Here is an 18,359-nt window from a genome sequence, read left to right on the forward strand (position 1 = left end):
GACATCTTATAATAAAGGAATGAATTATGCTTTCTTCATGTACAGGATAAAAAAAAATGGAAGGGGGAAAAATAGTCCATATGTAAACATATTTAAATAACTGGAGCTTCTCGTGTTGCACTTAGATACTGGTAGTTTTAGTGGCCTAGGTTCTTTTTGGTTTTTGGTGTCTTTGTTTCTGGAAAATAATCAGGAACGTTGTCTTTTTCTTTGCTAGTCTTTAAATTGTGCCTCTGTTTATACAGACCAACAGGCACTGGCCTGGTGGGTCCTTTACACAAAAATAAATATAATTATAATAAATAATTTATAAAACTCATTAACTTAGATAAATATGAGGGACTCTAAAGAAATTGAAAGAAAAGGAACTTGGAAGTTGTCGGTTAATATTCAGATAATACTTGAAACCATCCATTCAGATCCATGATGGTAGGATTCCTATCAGAGATCCTGTAGTAGCAGATAATTCAGTCCTGTGATCAAAATTTCCTGTTTCTCCTAAAGACGTCTAAGATAGTAATCAATTAAAAGTTGTAAACCAAAATTAATCCTACATAGTCACATTGAAATCCAGCTACATTCACACACACATAATTTTGCTGTTCTTGAGTCTTTGAATTACATTATGAGCATCCTATCATATGCATAAGAACTTGTAAATTAAGCCCCACTGGTTTCAAGTGTGCAGAGAATTCCTGCTGTGTACGTTGTTGTATCAGGTGTAGTCATCTAAAGTCACCACTCTCCTGTTAGCTCACTGACCAGTTACAGTGGTATCTTGGTTTAAGAACAGTCGGTTTAAGAACAATTTGGTTTACAAACTCCGCAAAACCGGAAATAATGTCCCGGTTTGAGAACTTTACCTTGGTCTAAGAACAGAATCCGAATGGTGGAAGGGCACCGGTGGCGGGAGGCCTCATTAGGGAAAGCGCATCTCAGTTTAAGAATGGTTTTGGTTTAAGAACAGACTTTTGGAATGGATTAAGTTCGTAAACCAAGGTACCAGTGTACAACATACACAAACTGTAGCAATAACCTCAACACACAATTATTAGCATGGCAATATATTTTGTGACCTTTGGTTCTGATAATCCTGTAATTCTTACAAAAATAATATATTTGTAATTAAATGGAAAAGACAACGGTATCTTAACACACATTGTGTTTTGATTCCTAGAAAGCTATCATATAATTGTGGAGTTGGATGAGACCACAATGGTCATCTAGTCCTGCCCCTTGCAATGCGCGACTCTTTTGCCCAACATGGGGCTCAAACCCACGACCCATGAGATTAAGTATCTCATGCTCTACTGACAGAGCTATGTATAAGTTGTAGCTGATATAGAAAGAGCTGAAGCTCACACAGTAACAAAATGAAGTGATTATTATTGGAGATTGTGGGTTTGAATAAAATATAATTTTTTGGTCTTCCTTACTTTGCCTTTTTATGCTGGTAAAAAACCCACAGAAGTGTCATGCTGAAATGTTCATATTTAATATAGAAGATCTTAGGGCTGGTTAAACTTAATAGAGCTTGTCTGACATACTGTACTTACTTTACATATTATATATTATCTAGCCATGTGAAAACCAAAATGCAGTTGATATTCAAAACTACCACAACTGTCATTTATAGTCTTCTGGTGGTAAAATATTTTCTGACTTTGGTGGTGTATGATCAGGCTGGTAAAAATTAGATCTACAGTCACATAACAAACTTTGATTAGAACTTCCAGTACTTGGAATGTAGATTGGTAATATTATAATTGAGCAAGGAATTTGTCCATCCTCCATACTTTGGAACTGTTTATTAGCATGTGCATAATTAAAAATACAAATCATTGTTCTAATAATGATCTTCATTGAAAAACAAGGTCTCTTCAAGATAAGTCTTGCTGGTGCTGTGGAGTTGGTATTTGAAGTATGTCCATCTGCATCTAAACGAGTAGCTCCAAGACAATCAGATTATGTAGTAGTTACTTTGGTGAGAATATCGCGTAAGTGGAATGGAAACTTCATTTTGAGTCTAATATTAGACCTTGCTTTGGAAAATTCCTTTTAAATGATCACAAGCTGGGAATAGCAAAAGTATTTAGCTTTCGACAGACAGCATTCACAAAGAATTTGTTTTTAACTGATTATGTTAGGTCCCTGGGAAAGCAGATGTGAAGCTTACCAAGCTGAATTGGTTTGACCTGATGCAGTGTTCATGTCAGTTGTTAGGGTCCCCTCCCTGGTCTATTTTTTCCAAGATAGCTTCATTCTTTGACCATGAGTGAGTTTGGATGGAATACTTTGAATGCTTGTTAGTTTAGTAAATCTCAGCTTCTTCCACCAATTTCCTATTGTCTACAAATGAGCTTAATGAAAGTCAATCAGACTGTTTTGATTACCTCCCAGACTATGGGTATTTTCTCAGAAGTACCGCTGAGTTCAGTGAGACTTACTCCTTGGTTAAGTATGTGCAGGATTACAGCCTTACAGCCCTGCAATTCTTTACACAATGATGTGCAGATGTTTTGTTTGTTTGCTTCTTTTTTAGTCCTTTAGTATCTAGGAAAATGAATCATCTGAAGTGAGACTAGCTAGACTTTAATTGGTAGTTTAACTGTTCTTTAGTGAACTCTCTGACTATAGTTTAGTGCAATTTGCTGCATGGTTAATAAGCTTTGGATTGTCTTTGGTTTACCAGTGATCATTGACAGCTAGGATCAGTAGAGCCTGAGACTCAGAGTCATGGGTTTGAGCCCCACATTGGGCAAAAGATTCCTGCATTGCAGAGGGTTGGACTAGATGACCCTTGTGGTCCCTTCCAACTCCGCAATTATATGATTCTATGTTTGTTGTAATGAAGATTCCTGCTTGTAAAACTGTGGCATTAAAATTCCCACCATTTGTATAATCTATAGATTTATTTGAAGTATAAAAAATAGGTCTAACAAAAAATGTCTGAGAGTGGCATATCTAAGCTTATTTGATCGATTATGGTAGTTGACAGTATACTGGCTGTCACTTGCCTGTGTTAAAATAAGTTATTGCGCTGCTTTTAATTCTGCATATGATTGAATTCATATGTTTGCAAATGAACAGTATAATACAATACATCTGGTGTTTGTTAATGTGGAATGTCAGTAAACTAGGAATAATTATCATCTTAGCTACAGTCAGTGAGGTGAGGTGAAACATTTTCTATTTCATAAGTTCATTAGTGATAATGAATGGATTGCAGCTGGAAATGTAATATTAGTCAAGCTTGGCAGTTTCAAGATTTCTACCTCTATTTACAAAATACAAGTAAAATAAACACGCTAATTCAGATCACAGGGGCCATCAGAAAATTTCCCAAAGCAAATTGGAAATTTACCTGTTGGCAGTGAATGAGGATGACTCCTCTTGCTGCACTTGACAGGAAGAGCCCAGAATTTTTTTTGCCTCCTTCCTAGTCTGAACCTGCCTGCGGTCAAAGACAGTTAGGGTCCTCTTGGGTATTCAGCTGCCCCGTGTATTACCATCACTTTTACTCTCCTTTCATGCGCTTTTATGCTCTGTTTCTCATCTTTGTTGGCTATGGTGTTAGGGAGTGTGTGAGAGCGTCTGACTATTGTTCATTCCCTTCTGTTTATGGATGGGGTGGGGGCTCGCATCAGCCGTCAAGTGGTTCAGGAAATGTGGACAAGTCCCTGCTGAATATCAGTGTCTTGGAACTTGGTGAACTTTGTGCAGTTCAGCTCAGTCTAAGTCTCTTGATGTTGGAGATCAGGGGCATGCACTTGCTGGTTCACACAGACAAAACATTGGCAAACGCATATGTAAACGAACTGGTGGGACTTGGGTACTGAGGCCAACAGCCTTTTCAGTTGTGCTGAATACAACCTGCTCTCCTTGAAAGCTGAACAGTTAGCAGGCCTGAAGTACACCGTGGCAGATTGGTTGAGTTGCAGAATCATAAATGAAGCATAGTGGCAGCAGAATCTGAGGGCGTTTTAGATGCTGCTGGATAGTTTGGGGCATACAGTCAGTGGTGGTTCTCTTTGCCACACCTGAAAATACTCAGCTGCAGGTCTATCTCATGTGTCTGCCATGTGCAGCTACCCAGGGGAACAGATGTCTTAAAATCCATTTCACTAGCTAGCCTGCTATATGCCTCCCAGCCATTTTGCGAGTTCCAACAAATGGTGATGAAGGGTCAGAGACTCACAATTGAGCTGATTCTGGTGGCCCCCATTGGCCATGGGGTCCATGATTTCTGGACCTGGTGACTATGACTGCGCCTGGCTGGTGGCCATTGCCACTGTGTCAAGACCTGCTAGTCCAGGGGCCAGTATTTCACCCTTGGCTAGGGCTCTTCCCAGCTGACAGCCTGGAGGCTTAACCCAATACAAGGTTGTCGTAGAATGGTTGAGTTTTTATAAATATCACCTGTTATAATTTTTGGACCAACTACATACAAGTTATACCTGTAAACAGCTTTATGCTGAATCTAATAATCTTTATGAACTTTCAGATATAACTGTATTTTAGATTGACAGTATCCCTTTAACCATCTGCTGTTTCATTGCAGGATCCATCCATGTCATTTTGACAGCGGCTCGCTAGTGATTCTGCTATAATTTCTAATTTCTTGGTCTACTACTCTGTGCAGGTAAATCTCACTTGGCAATAGTGCAGCGGGTGAACAATGAAGGGGAAGGGGATCCTTTTTATGAAGTCTTGGGCATTGTTACATTGGAAGATGTAATTGAAGAGATCATCAAATCTGAGATTCTAGATGAAACAGATCTGTACAGTGAGTATTAATCCCCATGATTTCCCCCCTCAAAATAGTTTGGAGCCTTCCTTCAAATAAAGTTCCCTATCTTGTTTATTTTTTGAGATAAATTGCTTAAGATCTATGAAGTAGAATTGGAACTTCACTCCAGTTAAAAGTGCTTGTCATCCACAGACCCCTCTGTCATGACAGGCAGTCTTTTCTAACATTTTCCTTTAGCCTATCAGAACATTTTACTACTGACAGGCATTCTCTGGGGTGAATAATGCTCCACTCAGCAATCTTAACAATTTCTTCCAAACTTCTATACTATAGGCTAGAGACAGACAAGAGTGTTGTTGCACTGTTACCTCTGGTGAAACAAATTTTGCCCGTATTTGAAACAATTCCAAAGTCTCATTACTAGAGGCAAAAGTGGAGTGAGTGTAAACACCCCAACAGCAATCTTTCTTTTAAGCAACCTTCAGTTATTTGGGGGAAGAAGAATCTATCCACGGCATAGGAAGGAGATCGATTCAGAAACACAAATAGAGAGAATCAATAACAACATTAGAAAAATATAGCACCAAAATAGGGCAATTGCCCAATATATAGTTCCTACCACACTTCAAGTAAATGAAGGAAAGTGCCTGTAAAAATAATGCAGAATTACACACTATAAAAAGAAAAAACTCAGTGCTTAAAAATCGTATTTAAACAAATAATACAGCATTTAACTGTAATATACAGAAAGCCAATGCATACAGTGTAAACCCTCAAATTGGGGTGGACACATTAATGGATATCTGATCTGTGTCAATTTTGCACATGTTTTTTCATAAGTCTATTCCAGCCCATTTCTACATGAATCTGCATAATTTTTTTATTTAAAAGTGAACCTACATTTCTAAATGTATTTTATTCTAAAATACACCGTTTTTTGTTTCTAATGCATTTTGATGTGTTTCTTGAGCCAAAAACTGCTTTGCCAAAGTCAGAGACATACAAAATCTAAATAATAATTATGCTGCAATCTGTATATTACTCTTGGAGAAGTAAATTGTGTCACTTTGCTGAAAATGCTGACTAGTTGAACTTATCCTCCATCCTTATACTCTAGACAGCATTAAAACTCACTATAAGAAACTATGTACACGATTATTAATAATAAAAACTGTTGGTACTCAAAACATCATTATTACATGAAAACCATTATTTGGGAAAAGCACAGAATATCTCCCCTTTTGCTTTATCACTTTTTAAGCATATATACATCTGTTTGTAATAAAACCTAAAACTTGCTTTAAAACCGTGGAATTGTAATTTGGTCTCTTAAAATTTAATTTAGTTAGAGACAGCTGGTTTAGGGGATAACCAGATATATACCCTGTTGGGTAGATTACTTTTTAATCTGTTTAGGTAAGCAGTGGTAGAAAAGTACCAAACAGCATTTAGTAAGTTTTCCTATGGTTGTGATATTTTTATGTTTTTTTCCTTATATTTTTGTGTGTATTTTATTGTACTGGATGTTAAGTATTGTTTAAAGTGACTGTTTTAATTTGCATGCACTGTGTGTATACTGTGGCTAAATATTGTAGTGTTTTTAAATATAATCACATTGGGTGTTATCTTTTTAGCATATATAATTTTGTGTTATTTTTACAGACATTTCCCTTAATAAAGAATGTTGAAAGAGATTCATCACTCCTCTTCCATCTTTTGCCCGTTCCCCTTGGAAGAAAAGGGGATGGGTGGGAAGAAGGTTCATTCTTATTGGCATGATCTCTTGTCCCTCACCCCACTGTAACTTTAAAAAGGAAGGGGAAAGTGAGGGTATAAGGAGAGGAATTGTTCATTTGCTATATCTGAGTTCCAGTCATTCAGCAGAACTCTTTGCAGGGGAAGTAGAAAAAGCATAAATGGAACTTCACTATCTGTATGATACATAATTCCTGTGTGTGTAGGATGCAGGAAAAGATGGAAGCCCTTCTGTAAATTATCATGGGTTTCCACTTGAAAATACGTTAGGTTTGATTTTACCATAAAGGGAAAGCAATTATTCTGTAAATATTTCAGTTTTTAAACATTTGTCCGTTACAACTTTCTTCATTTCCTATTTGGTTCATTCTTCATTTCCTATGGGGTGTTAGGGGAGAGGTAGTTCCTCTGGTGGGGGACATGCCATGCTCCTTCTGGGGTAGTTTGTCCATCTTTGGTCCTCATCCTGCACTCAGCTCTCACCTGTGGCTCCTAAAAGCTGTCAGCATGTGACACCAGCACCATGAAAAGGCTTCAACTTGTGGTTAAACCAGGTGAGGGTAGCCAATGGGTCTCAAACCCTCAATAAGTTAGGGACATCCCTGCATATGAAGACAGGCTCTGGTGGATTGAGCAGACAAGACCAATAGTAGGTCCAGTGGTCAAGAATGCATTTTCTGCACATACTGTAGAGGAAGGTAGCCCATCTAGGAGAAGGAAAACTCTGATCCTAAACCTCCACTGCTTTGCAGGATATCTTTGGGAGAAGAAATGCTAAGGAGTGAACCCTACACAAATCCAGAGTGGAGTCCCTAAGATGGTTGGATGGCACCTTGTATGTCGCCTTCTGGCAAATCCTGTTGCCAAGCACATTGCTTTTCTTTCCTTTGTATTACATCAGTGAGGCTGAAAGGGGAGGAGGTCTTGTTGTATGGGCAGCCCAGGACCTCCATACACACTGTCTAAGCTTGCGCCCCAGGGAGGTCACTTCAGTGCTGCTAATGCAGCAGTTTGGCTTCACCTCCCCAAGGTGCGCCCCATTGTCTATCAATGGATGCCAACAACATTTTTCAAAAATAAAATCATAGGACTTTTACAATACTTGGCTACTAAGCTTGGCTCTATTGCCGTAAATATCTCAATCCTGGCTAGGCATTTCACTACTGTTGTAGACACTTCTACTAGCTTCACAGTTAATCTAATAGGCAGCAGAGCCAACTTTCCTCCACTTGGTTCATAAAATTTATTAAATTCACCTAACCTGATACAGTTTTCTTGTTCGCACTAAATATTTATAAGTATGAGAGCAATAAATCCACTCCTGATGATCTTCAAGATCTGTGAGTTGTTTCTTTCACATCAACTCTTTCCCAAAATACTTCCATTGTAGAGTTATTGTGTAATGTATAAGGACATTACAGTGCTGCTTATAGAGCAGCACTGATGACTTCTGGCACAGGGTGTCTCTTTGTGCTGATACAGGAAGTCTTTTGGCTGATTTTTATGTTCTGAGCACAGCATGAAAACAGAGTCATAAGTTTGTTCACTCTATAACTTGAACTTAAATGCTTGCAATTATTCAGGTGTTAGGAGCTAAATAACCCCAAAATCTTGTAAGTAGATGAATGGATCTTCACATAGGTGCATGAGATTCTTCCTGTGCTGTTGATTGCAGTTTGCAGTGATTGTGCACATAACTTCAAGAGTTTTTATTTTATGAGAATGGCGTAATGTATGTGTGCTTATTCCTGTTTCTAAACAGTGTCACCCAGTGTTCGTGTTGGACCCTGATTGAATTATTGTTTTATTTCTCCATCTCCAGCTGATAACAAGACCAAAAAGAAAGTAGCCCATCGAGAGAGAAAGCAGGACTTCTCTGCCTTCAAACAGACAGACAGCGAAATGAAGGTTAAAATATCACCACAGTTGCTGTTGGCAATGCACCGTTTCCTAGCAACAGGCAAGTGTGGCTTATCACAGTTTGATCACTCCGGGGTCCAAGAGCTGATTTGCTGGTAGAGTCTGCTGATACAGTGGGTGGGACAGTGCAAGCTGACACAAAGACTGGGTCCTAGAGAGTGATACACCATGCCATTCCCTTCATTTTAATTCCCTTCATTATTCGGTTTTGACACTTGCTCTCCAGGACACTAATGAGAGGAGGGTCAGTAACTTAAATTAAAAATGGATCTGGAAGATGGGGATATGTAGAAGTGCCACAGTGTACATGTTTTGACTCCAACAGACTGAAGGCCAAGTTTCATGTTACATAGAACCATCTGTCAGGGATTCTTTAGCCGTGATTCCTGCAGTGCAGGGCATTGGACTAGATGACCCTTGGGGTCCCTTCCAACCCTGCAATTACATAAATCTGTGGAAGTTTTCTGTGACTTTTATTTATTTACTGTATTATTTGCAGTCCCCCCTTTAGTCAGTTGGGAATGTATGGAGTGTTAGGGGAGGGGTAGTACCTCTGGTGGGAGTCGTTTTAGTGCTGCTAGTGCAGCAGTTTGACTTCACCCCCACACTCCATTGTCTCTCGAGACAGACAGATGCCAACAACCCTACAGCCAAGAATACCAGAGCAGCAAACAATAGCATTAAAATCACTATTAACAATAAAAAATTGAAACAAAAGAAACCAATCGGCATCTTAAAATTAACAGCAATCACAAATAAAACTAGCAACAGAAACAATTTAATGAGAAGCTGTTACTGGGTATTGTAAACAGAAGCGGAGGGTGGGTAGCAAAGGGGTACTTAACCCCTTCCCTACTGGCTGTTTTTCCTTTCAAAATCTCCGTTTCTGCGTCTCTCTCTTACCCTGTAGGACAAAAGGAGTTTGTTGAGGAATTTTGAGAAATAAAATGCCCAGTGGGAAGGGAATTAAGCATCCTTTCCCGTCCTTCCTCTGCTTTTGTTCATTAAATAAAGAAGTTGGGCAAGAGTTACACAGAACTACAAGTAACACACCCACTGGCCCTAACTTCTAGCAAATAGATTCTCAGAAGAAATAGCTCAGGAAATGAAATAATTGTGGACCCTTCATTAAATAGTTTGTGATGCTAAGTGTCTTTTATTGGAAGAGCATCTGGAATCAAGAGTGAGAATGTAACCTTCTATCTACAAGCTGTTCCTGGATTTATAAGTGTTTTTAAATGCCTACTGTTCAGGAGATTTGTAATATTAGTTTCTAATTCCTATCAGTGGGTATGATAGTAGCCTATTAGACTAAAAAAGGAATCCTGACCCTCTTTTGAATGGGCAGATGTCTGCAGTCTAACATTGTCCAGAGGTTTGGCTGATTCTTGGGCAGCCTTAGCAGTGAGTCTATGGATTAGAATAGCTTTTGTCTCTGAATATCACTTTCATTCTAGAAAATTGTGCTCTACAGAGCAATTCACATGAGAGTATGTTGGCTGAAGATATCAGTTATGTTCTAGGAATCTTGTAGTTGGGACCCATTGCTAATGCGACTTCAAGAGGAAGACTCCCCAGAGGAAGTGTTGAATTTACAGAGAATAAATGTACAATATATTTCTTAAACTAATTTGCACAGAATGGTCCATGCCTTACACATGGACTCCAAAAGCAGTCTTTATGATTCTAGTGCTTGTATGCTTTTGTAAGGAGATTGGTGCTTTGCATTTCAATATATTAACTATTAACTGTGCCCCATGTTGAGAATATTTAAGTTTTATGCTTGTGGAAGTGTCAAATAGTAAGATTTAAAAACTGGAGAAAGCATTTTGTGACAGCCACTGTAATCCTAGTTATTTGAAAATGGTCTCACTTTTGCTATTCTGTTTGGATCACAGACCCTATTTGGATCAGGCTCACTGGCCCCTTTTTTATTTTGTGTGGTGGCTGAGCTGAAGTATACACATATAGGACTTCTAGGCCTATAAAAAGCAAATATTAAAAGCCTCCAGTCACTGCAGAAAATACTTTCATTCACAATTCAAGAAGAAGCTTTAGTGATGCCAGCTTTCTAAATAGCCTTAATACCATTTCCATATTGTTGCATCTCTCTAAATTGAAACTGCTGTTACCACAATCTGGAAACTAACTAAATTGAAAGAGAAAGTCTGCATTTCTAGGGCTAAAATTAACTATGTGTTTCTTTGAACTGGATGTGCATCACAAAATTGGTCTCTGGGCTGATTTTGTGATTATTTGCTTCATGATAAAAATAATATTAGGATATGTTCTGAAGTGGTCACTAGACTAACTGTGGGATTACTGAGCAGTTTAATAAGGGGATGACTTTTGCCTTCAAAACCCGAAAATTAGGTCTGCAAATGTATTTTGTGTAATGGATGCAAAGTAGTGATCCACGTGAGTCATCTAATGCACCGTGGGGTAAATGTCAAGTTGTGTTTATGTCTTCAGAGGTTGAAGCATTTGGCCCATCCCAGATGTCTGAAAAGATCCTCCTAAGGCTACTGAAGCATCCCAACGTGATTCAGGAGTTGAAGTATGATGAGAAGAACAAGAAAGCCCCTGAATGCTACCTCTATCAGCGAAACAAGCCTGTTGATTACTTCGTTCTAATTTTACAGGTCAGGTCTATGAATATATAAGCATCTTTCTCTCCTGCAGCAAAATTGAGCAACATCTCAGCAACAGTGACTATATTCTATATACTACCTAGAGTAGCCTTTTTCAGCTCTCTGGATGTTGTTGGACTACAGTTCCTGTCAGCTCCAACCAGCTGGGCCAATAGTTGGGGATAATGGGAGTTGTAGTTCAACATCTAAAGAATCATGGGTTGGAAAAGGCTGGCTTAGAGCTTGTAATGGGAAGGGAGCCAGGGTTCCCAGCTTGGCTTGCTTTTTTTCTGCCTGACTGCGATATGCATGTCAGGACAAAACTAGATGATGTACACTAGGGTAAAATTAGAAACGTGAATGGCTTAAAAAACCCAAAAACAAGTAGCCAGTGTGGAACCTCTGACCCGGATTGGGACTCTTGTAGCTTTTTTTTTTTTTTTTGCTATTTGCATGAATCAGAGTTTACACAACAGCCTGTGTCTGCTATTTACATTTTAAAAGCCATTCAAGCAACTGCTGATTATATTATTAGTGTGTTTTCTAGCTTTCCACTTAGCCATCAAGCGAAGCACTTCAACTTTCCTTTAGTACAGTAGTGTTTATGTTCTTATTCTTTTGCTTGGAGTTTCTGATTAAAATTAGTGAAGGCATGTATTAAATATTAGTAAGTTCTGAAGTGAAAAAGGATTTATGTGTAATTAAAATTTCTAAGGAAATAATGGAAAGCAAACAAATAGTATTTACTAGGCACAAACTAGATACAGGGTGCTTTTGTGAATTGTTCCAGCAGTGGCAAAAATCAGCTCCCTCTTTTGGCAATTTTGGGGAGTGCACTGAAAAAGTTGGTCCAAATGAAGTAAGGGCTAAGAGTTATCGAGTTGGTTGATCATGAGGATGTACTAACTGTACTTTTAATTGTCTTTGGTTACTGTTAATGACATCATCATGTAACCAAAACTGATTGGCTTGTAATTACATTCATTGCATGACCCTTGATTTTCCTTGCATGATCCCAGCCAGAGAGTGAAGTCCAACTAGACAATGAAAATGGCACCAAAGCAGGGAAGAGATTGGAAATGAGCAAGAAGCAAACAAGCTCAAAGGGAGGTTTTGCAAAATATGCTCCCTACCCAAAAGGTATATTACCATTTAGGCTGGGCAAAAGGTTTTTTTGGGTGGTTTGCTATGTGTGGTCAGCGCTGAAGCCTATCATTGCCTTTTACCATCATTTCTGGACGATTATATTTACTAAGAGAACAGCACCACCTACTGACTTGCTAATGTCTTGTTCTGCTTTGCCCTTGGAGTATAAGTCACCCTTAAATGTATTCACATATGAAGCAAAGGTCACTTTGCTTTACATGTGAATGATTACTGTAGAAGACTGACCATCTCACCCTGCCCCTCACAGCTGTAGGAAGGAATGGGAAGCTGGTGCCCTGCTTGATGCAGCAGCAGGAAGCCTTGGTGGCTCTTCAGTCCTCTTGTCCTGGGCTTTCTTCTTCCACTCCCACAAGAGTTGCAGCTCTCAGCCTATTCCTCCTCCTCCACATCTGCTCTTTCTTTCTCTGGCTTCCCATATTGGTGGGCCAGGTCTGATCTACAGCCACCCTCCTCCTCCAGGCTCCATGTGTGGTGGTTCTTTCGCGTAATGTTGGCATTTTCCCTGAGCCTCCTTTGCTCACCATTTCAGTGGTGAAGAAGCCATGGAAGTTCTCAGGCTGGATAAAATTAAGTAGGGTTAAGTTTTATTGTTTATTAACTGCAGTACAGTAATCTGCCTTCTGTCTCTGTTGGAGCAGCTACTATGCAGAAATTATCTTAACATTGTGAATGTGAGCTGAATTTGTAATGTAAAATGGTTTTCCAAATTTGTTTTGATGCCATGTGGATGGCTGGATAAAAGACTTAACATCTGTACATATATATTTCACTTTGTATTCGGTACATGTTTTTAAAATTTCCAATAACGTTTATAAAGCAAAAAAGCAGAGTTAAGCAGGGAGTTTGCATCCAGCTCTTGGACTGGAGGGTCCTCGCTCTTCAGGGTTGCAGTGCAGAATACATGTGAAGTTGTGGCATGTGGTCCCCTCTAGTAGCTGGCATGTGTGTCGCATTGATGCAATCACTATTTTTGCACATGGTCAACCTCACACGGTTGTTGTGAGATTCAATATTGGGCGGGGGGTTTCACTGTCCTGGCGAACCTCCTGTAGGAATGGGGGTTCAGTGTGTTTTGGAGGATATTTGTGAGGGGAGATTCAGTGTGTGGCGTTCACTGTGGGCTGGAGTGTATATAGAGTTGCAGTGTGATTGGATTACAGTGAAGCGTGTGCATTTGTGGGGTTTCTAAATATGTCTGTGGACCACCAAGGGTTGATGATTCCTGACCACTGCACCACACTGTCATATAGGAAGGGGGAGCTGTGGGGGCTGTCTGCATGGTTGTGGTATGTAGTCACCCATGCTTTCAAATGCACCCAGAGATACAACATAAATTGACAAGCCCTCATCTATCATCTGCACCCGAATGTTATCTTTTATAATTACATGAATAGGCATTGCAGGTGGTGGCAAAGTAGGTGCAATGGCTATTAAAATTAGGTGGCTTCCTCTGCAGACACTGCACTTCGGGCAAAATCTTAGCTTCACTTTTGCTTTGTCATGCAGGGTAATAGTTTGCCAGTATTTGCTTTCCATAGATTTCAGTGGGTCAGGAAAACCGTAATAACATTTACACTGATTAGAACTTTGATGCTGAACAAGTCTGGCTAAATCAGTGGCGGCTTTCAGCAAAATTGGGGGGTGGGTGTGTGATTTATTGTTAACTGGTAAAAACGGTCAAAGTTCAGTTTTCAGCACTTCTAAAACTTGCTATATCTGTGGCAATTTGAATCTTAACGGTTTGAAATTTGGCACTTTCATAGCTATATCATGTATGGCAAGTTTGAAGTTATCAGCCAGACATACCCCATTTTATAAGCTAAAGAATATTGAGGCTTCTAATGACACACTCACCTTAACTATAGGAGTCATCCTGTGCACTTATAACAAACTATATGGATAGTTACTTTTTGTAGCTTTGCTTCATGGAAGGAGGTGATTTGTGTAGCATCTTATGTGAATCTTGTGGAATGTGGTGTATGTCAAGCCTACTTTTCCTCAAGCTTCTTGGAGGCAAGGTCACAAAAGTTAAAATGAGGAATGCATCCTTTGTTCCTTTCAGATACTTTGTTTAGTCAGTTAGTATATTAGTTTTTTTCTCATGTGAAAAACACTTCTTCCACTTTTCTTTACATCAGCTAATAGGTGGGCATTCTCCAACAATAGCAACTTTCTCTTGGAATGTGATGCGTAACATAAAAAGAATTTGTCAGGATAGCAATAGTTCAAACCTGCCCCCAATGGTGAATTATGTGTTGCTGTTATCTATTCAGTCATACAATCCATCTCACTTTCCTGCTTTCTGTGTCAGTCTCCCCTTCCTACTGATCTCTTTGGTACTTAGTGGGGAGGTGGAGATGGACATGCACACACTCAAAATATTCTATTAGGGGAGAGGGGAACAAGTATCTGCTTCTTTACTAGAGCATTAAAACATTCATCGAGCTGGGTTGCTGCAGAACTTGTATGTGAGATAGCACAGATGGCCTTGATTTTCTTTTCTACTAGTCAGTTAAGAACTGTTAAGGCCCTAAATGTTCTTGGAGACAAATTAGAAATGATTATTGAAAGGGAGCATATGTCCAAAAGGGCAACTTTTTGCCAGACTTATCAATGTTGCCCCCACCAGCAACAGCCAGTGATGTAGGACTGGGAACACACAAGAAGATGACATCATGGCAAAAGTTAGACTGCCAAAGCATTAGAGAGAATTGTCGGGTGGGAGAGAGAGAATTGCACCCATTTTGAGTAGCCACACCTGGTGTAGCATTGTCTGTTTTTGCTTTGAATAATTTCCTGATTAACACTACAAAAGTTGTTATAGCATTACTGTGAGTATAATTACTGAAACAAATAAGGTAAACTGGTTAGTCAATAGCATTTTTCTTCTGGATCCCTTTATGTAGGGCAATATAGAAATGGCTGTCTGCATGATGCAGGTTGCTTTTACTTGGAGAATAATGTTTATGTTAGAACCCAGATTAGCTGATTTTCTACAAGGCCAATAGTATCTATCCTCATTCACACTGAAATCAACCATACCCTAAATGGTGTGCTGTAGGGGACTGTGGGGATAAGTAGCAAAGCCTATAACGTTTGCAGAATTGTGCATAATGTTTTGCTGCCTCTTTTGGGTACTCCTTCTCACACCTTAACAATATGTTGAACCAGTAGCATGGGATGTTCCTGTGTAGACCTGTCCTTACTGTTGGCATAGGATGCAATGCATATTTCTGAAAATAAATTGGGCAAGCAAGTTCAATTCATTAGAATTGTGCTTTTTGTCAGCTGCTGAATAGCATGCCCCTACATCTAATATTCACCCTTCTCACTTGCGTTAGGTAACTGGACTATTCCTTGGCATGCATGAGTGGTACTTGCTTATTTCTCTCACCCCTCTCGTCTTTCTAAGAAATAATATATCTGGCAAGAGTTGCACTATTGCTACAGCTTTCAGGAAGCTGCATTGTTATCTGAGTGTGAAAATATTATGATGTTGCATGACAAAAAATGTAAATCGGTGTATAGTTACATGCAGTACAGTTTTAATTTGGAGATAATATGAGAAAAACACATAGCTGGATAACAGTAGGATCTGTTCTGTCTACCTGCAATGGCTCCTACAGTAGCAGAATGTTGGCATTAGTTCAAGATTCCTGTTCACCTGTTGTTATGCTACAGGATATTTTATAGGATAGCAATTCTAACCACACCAGTGCCACAAGTGTACATTCTTGCTAGTCATTCATATAAAATGGGGTGATAAGGCAGCAGAACAGGGAACCATCTAGTACTAAATTGAGATGATGGATTATCTACTGTGTGTGTGTGTGTGTGTGAGTGTGAGGGCTCTTCCATGAAATGCTACCTGAAACGTTCTATGACAATATGTTGCGCAATGAAACTATACAGAGGCCCTGAAAAGATTATATTATACATGTAGTGTAGCCTTCTTCAAGTATTCAGAATCCTGAAGAATTATTTTTACCCATATATTTGTGATTTATTTGTGCATGATTGGAAAACTGCAGTATCTAGAACACTGAATGGAAAAAGAAATTGTGTTGTTTTTTTTAAAAAAGCTTTATCTGCCTCACATGTTGATCTTATTGAACTTCAGATGAGGGATGAACATTAACTCAAAGCAGGAATACTTTTGAACCCACTAGGAACATTGTCATCTTTTCTCCACAGGGGAAAGTGGAAGTGGAGGCTGGGAAAGAGGGAATGAAGTTTGAGGCTGGTGCTTTCTCTTACTATGGAGTGATGGCTCTCACAGCATCACCAGGTAATTTCTTAATTTCTCTGTTTGAAATTCCTTCCAGAACAAACATCCCCTACTGCTGGGGTGTTGAGGGCTAGAGGAACAAATTTAGTTTTTGATTAAATCTGATGAAGCAGTACATAACAGTGCCCTGTCAACATAAACAGCTTGACACAGAGGAAACTTTAAGCCATCAGAAGTGTTTAATTAGAATGCCGCAGAATGTTTATTGGCACAAATCTAGCACAGTATTCAGGTTTGGTAGCTTAACATTTCTTGTTAATTTTTGTACTGAAAAATTGTCGGGACAAAAGAAGAAAATAAGCTGCTTGGAGATCAGGTCTGCCTACCATTGCAAATCTTTTTTTCAAATCAATAAATTAATCTTTTAAAAATTCAGAAATCCATATTAGAGCAATACCTTTTATTAGGCCAACCAAAACATCACAAAATAGTGTGCAAGCCTTCAAGTTCTCAATAACTCCTCTTCAGTTAGATGGCAAAGCAGTGTGGAGAGAGAAAAAAACTTGGCTGACAGGAGTACCTTGAATCTGTATTTAGTAAGAGTGTTAAGGAAGAATGTGGGAGTATGTAGCAGACATTCAAATAAGTCTCTTTCAGGTTCTATGCTGGTATCAGATTGCTTCAAGGTTAAGGGGTAGAAGAAACAGCAATGATTTCTTGTTAAGCTGTCAGAATAATTGTAGTCAAGTAGTTGACACTTCAACATATGAATAAGAGGTATGCATTATGTGAGGGGTACAACTGTCCAATAATGACGTAGGCTATCATAAGTTTGATCTCACTCCTATCAGGTGGTATTGACAGTTGGTTTCTATTTTATTTTATTGTTTAAGGTATTTTTAATCTGTTTTTTCACCAGAAAGGCTCCCAACTCATTTTCAAAATCAGAAAGATTGTCTCTGCCCTCAGACTTACAATCTGAAAGACATGACAGACAAGGGGGAAAGGAACAAGGATAAAAACACTTGGGCCAGTTCATATAAAAGCTGGGATGAGAACAGCTCAGGTAGCCTGATGGAATGACTACTGCTTGATGACAGCCGGGGAGAGCCACAGGCAGCTGATCTCTCAGCAAGAGTGCAACAGCACTTCTTTACTTCTCTCCCTTTGTTATGCAGCCTAGTGGAATGACTGTCACATTGGTTAATGAAAACTTCCTGGGTAACAGAACTTCAGATTTTCTGAAGTTCAGATTGTTAGAAGGCCTTTGCCAGAGTTTGATTAGTTCATATTTGTCTTTATAATAAAGCTTTTCTCCATTATGCTGTGGAATTATGCAGTGGTGGCTGGAAGATAGGGAGATGGAACAGTAGGTGGAGCCAGAGCCAGTGTTGGGCAGAGCCAAGTAATTCTAGTTTTGTCCCATCCTTCTCCCTGCTGAGTTCTACAAGGGCAGTGTTGATCCCAAGGAGGAGGAAGATGACATGCAATATTAAAGTATATAAATTATAAGTAAGAAGGCCAGCCAGTGGGGGCTGGATGAAGGCAGACTGAGTTTGGAGGGGCAGTGCCCCTTTGACCCAAATGGATCAGCCTCCACTGGGATTATGTGGGCATTTCTATGCCTGTACCCTGTTGGGAAACTGGCTTTGTTTTAGAGTACTTGCTATGCCTTTCACCTGTGGGAGACAACACATACTTTCTGTAGGCTAAGGTGTACAGTACCTATAGCGATTTATTTTTATTTGTGCTAAGATACATATTTACAGCTGCCTAGAGTTAAAGTGGTACCATGGTTCTCAAACTTAATCCATTCTGGAAGTCCATTCTAAAACCAAAGTGTTCCAAAACAAAGGTGCGCTTTCCCCTAGAAAGTAATGCAAAATGGATTAATCCTTTCCAGACTTTT

General features: G+C 39.3%; 1 protein-coding gene across 2 annotated transcripts in view; it reads left to right on the forward strand.

Annotated features, from left to right (window-relative positions):
• The window catches only part of CNNM2 (cyclin and CBS domain divalent metal cation transport mediator 2), a 120,846-nt gene that overhangs the window by 87,591 nt on the left and 14,896 nt on the right, over positions 1 to 18,359 (forward strand). For both annotated transcript variants that reach the window (XM_083616425.1, XM_083616426.1), the window contains exons 2-5: positions 4,643 to 4,786; positions 8,328 to 8,465; positions 10,898 to 11,067; positions 16,417 to 16,510. In XM_083616425.1, coding sequence (XP_083472551.1) covers positions 4,643 to 4,786; positions 8,328 to 8,465; positions 10,898 to 11,067; positions 16,417 to 16,510 — 546 coding nt within the window. The remainder of the gene's footprint in view (positions 1 to 4,642; positions 4,787 to 8,327; positions 8,466 to 10,897; positions 11,068 to 16,416; positions 16,511 to 18,359) is intronic.

The sequence above is a fragment of the Podarcis filfolensis genome (assembly GCF_964270895.1).
Source record: "Podarcis filfolensis genome assembly, chromosome: 5".
In the NCBI taxonomy this organism is placed as follows: Eukaryota; Metazoa; Chordata; class Lepidosauria; order Squamata; family Lacertidae; genus Podarcis; species Podarcis filfolensis.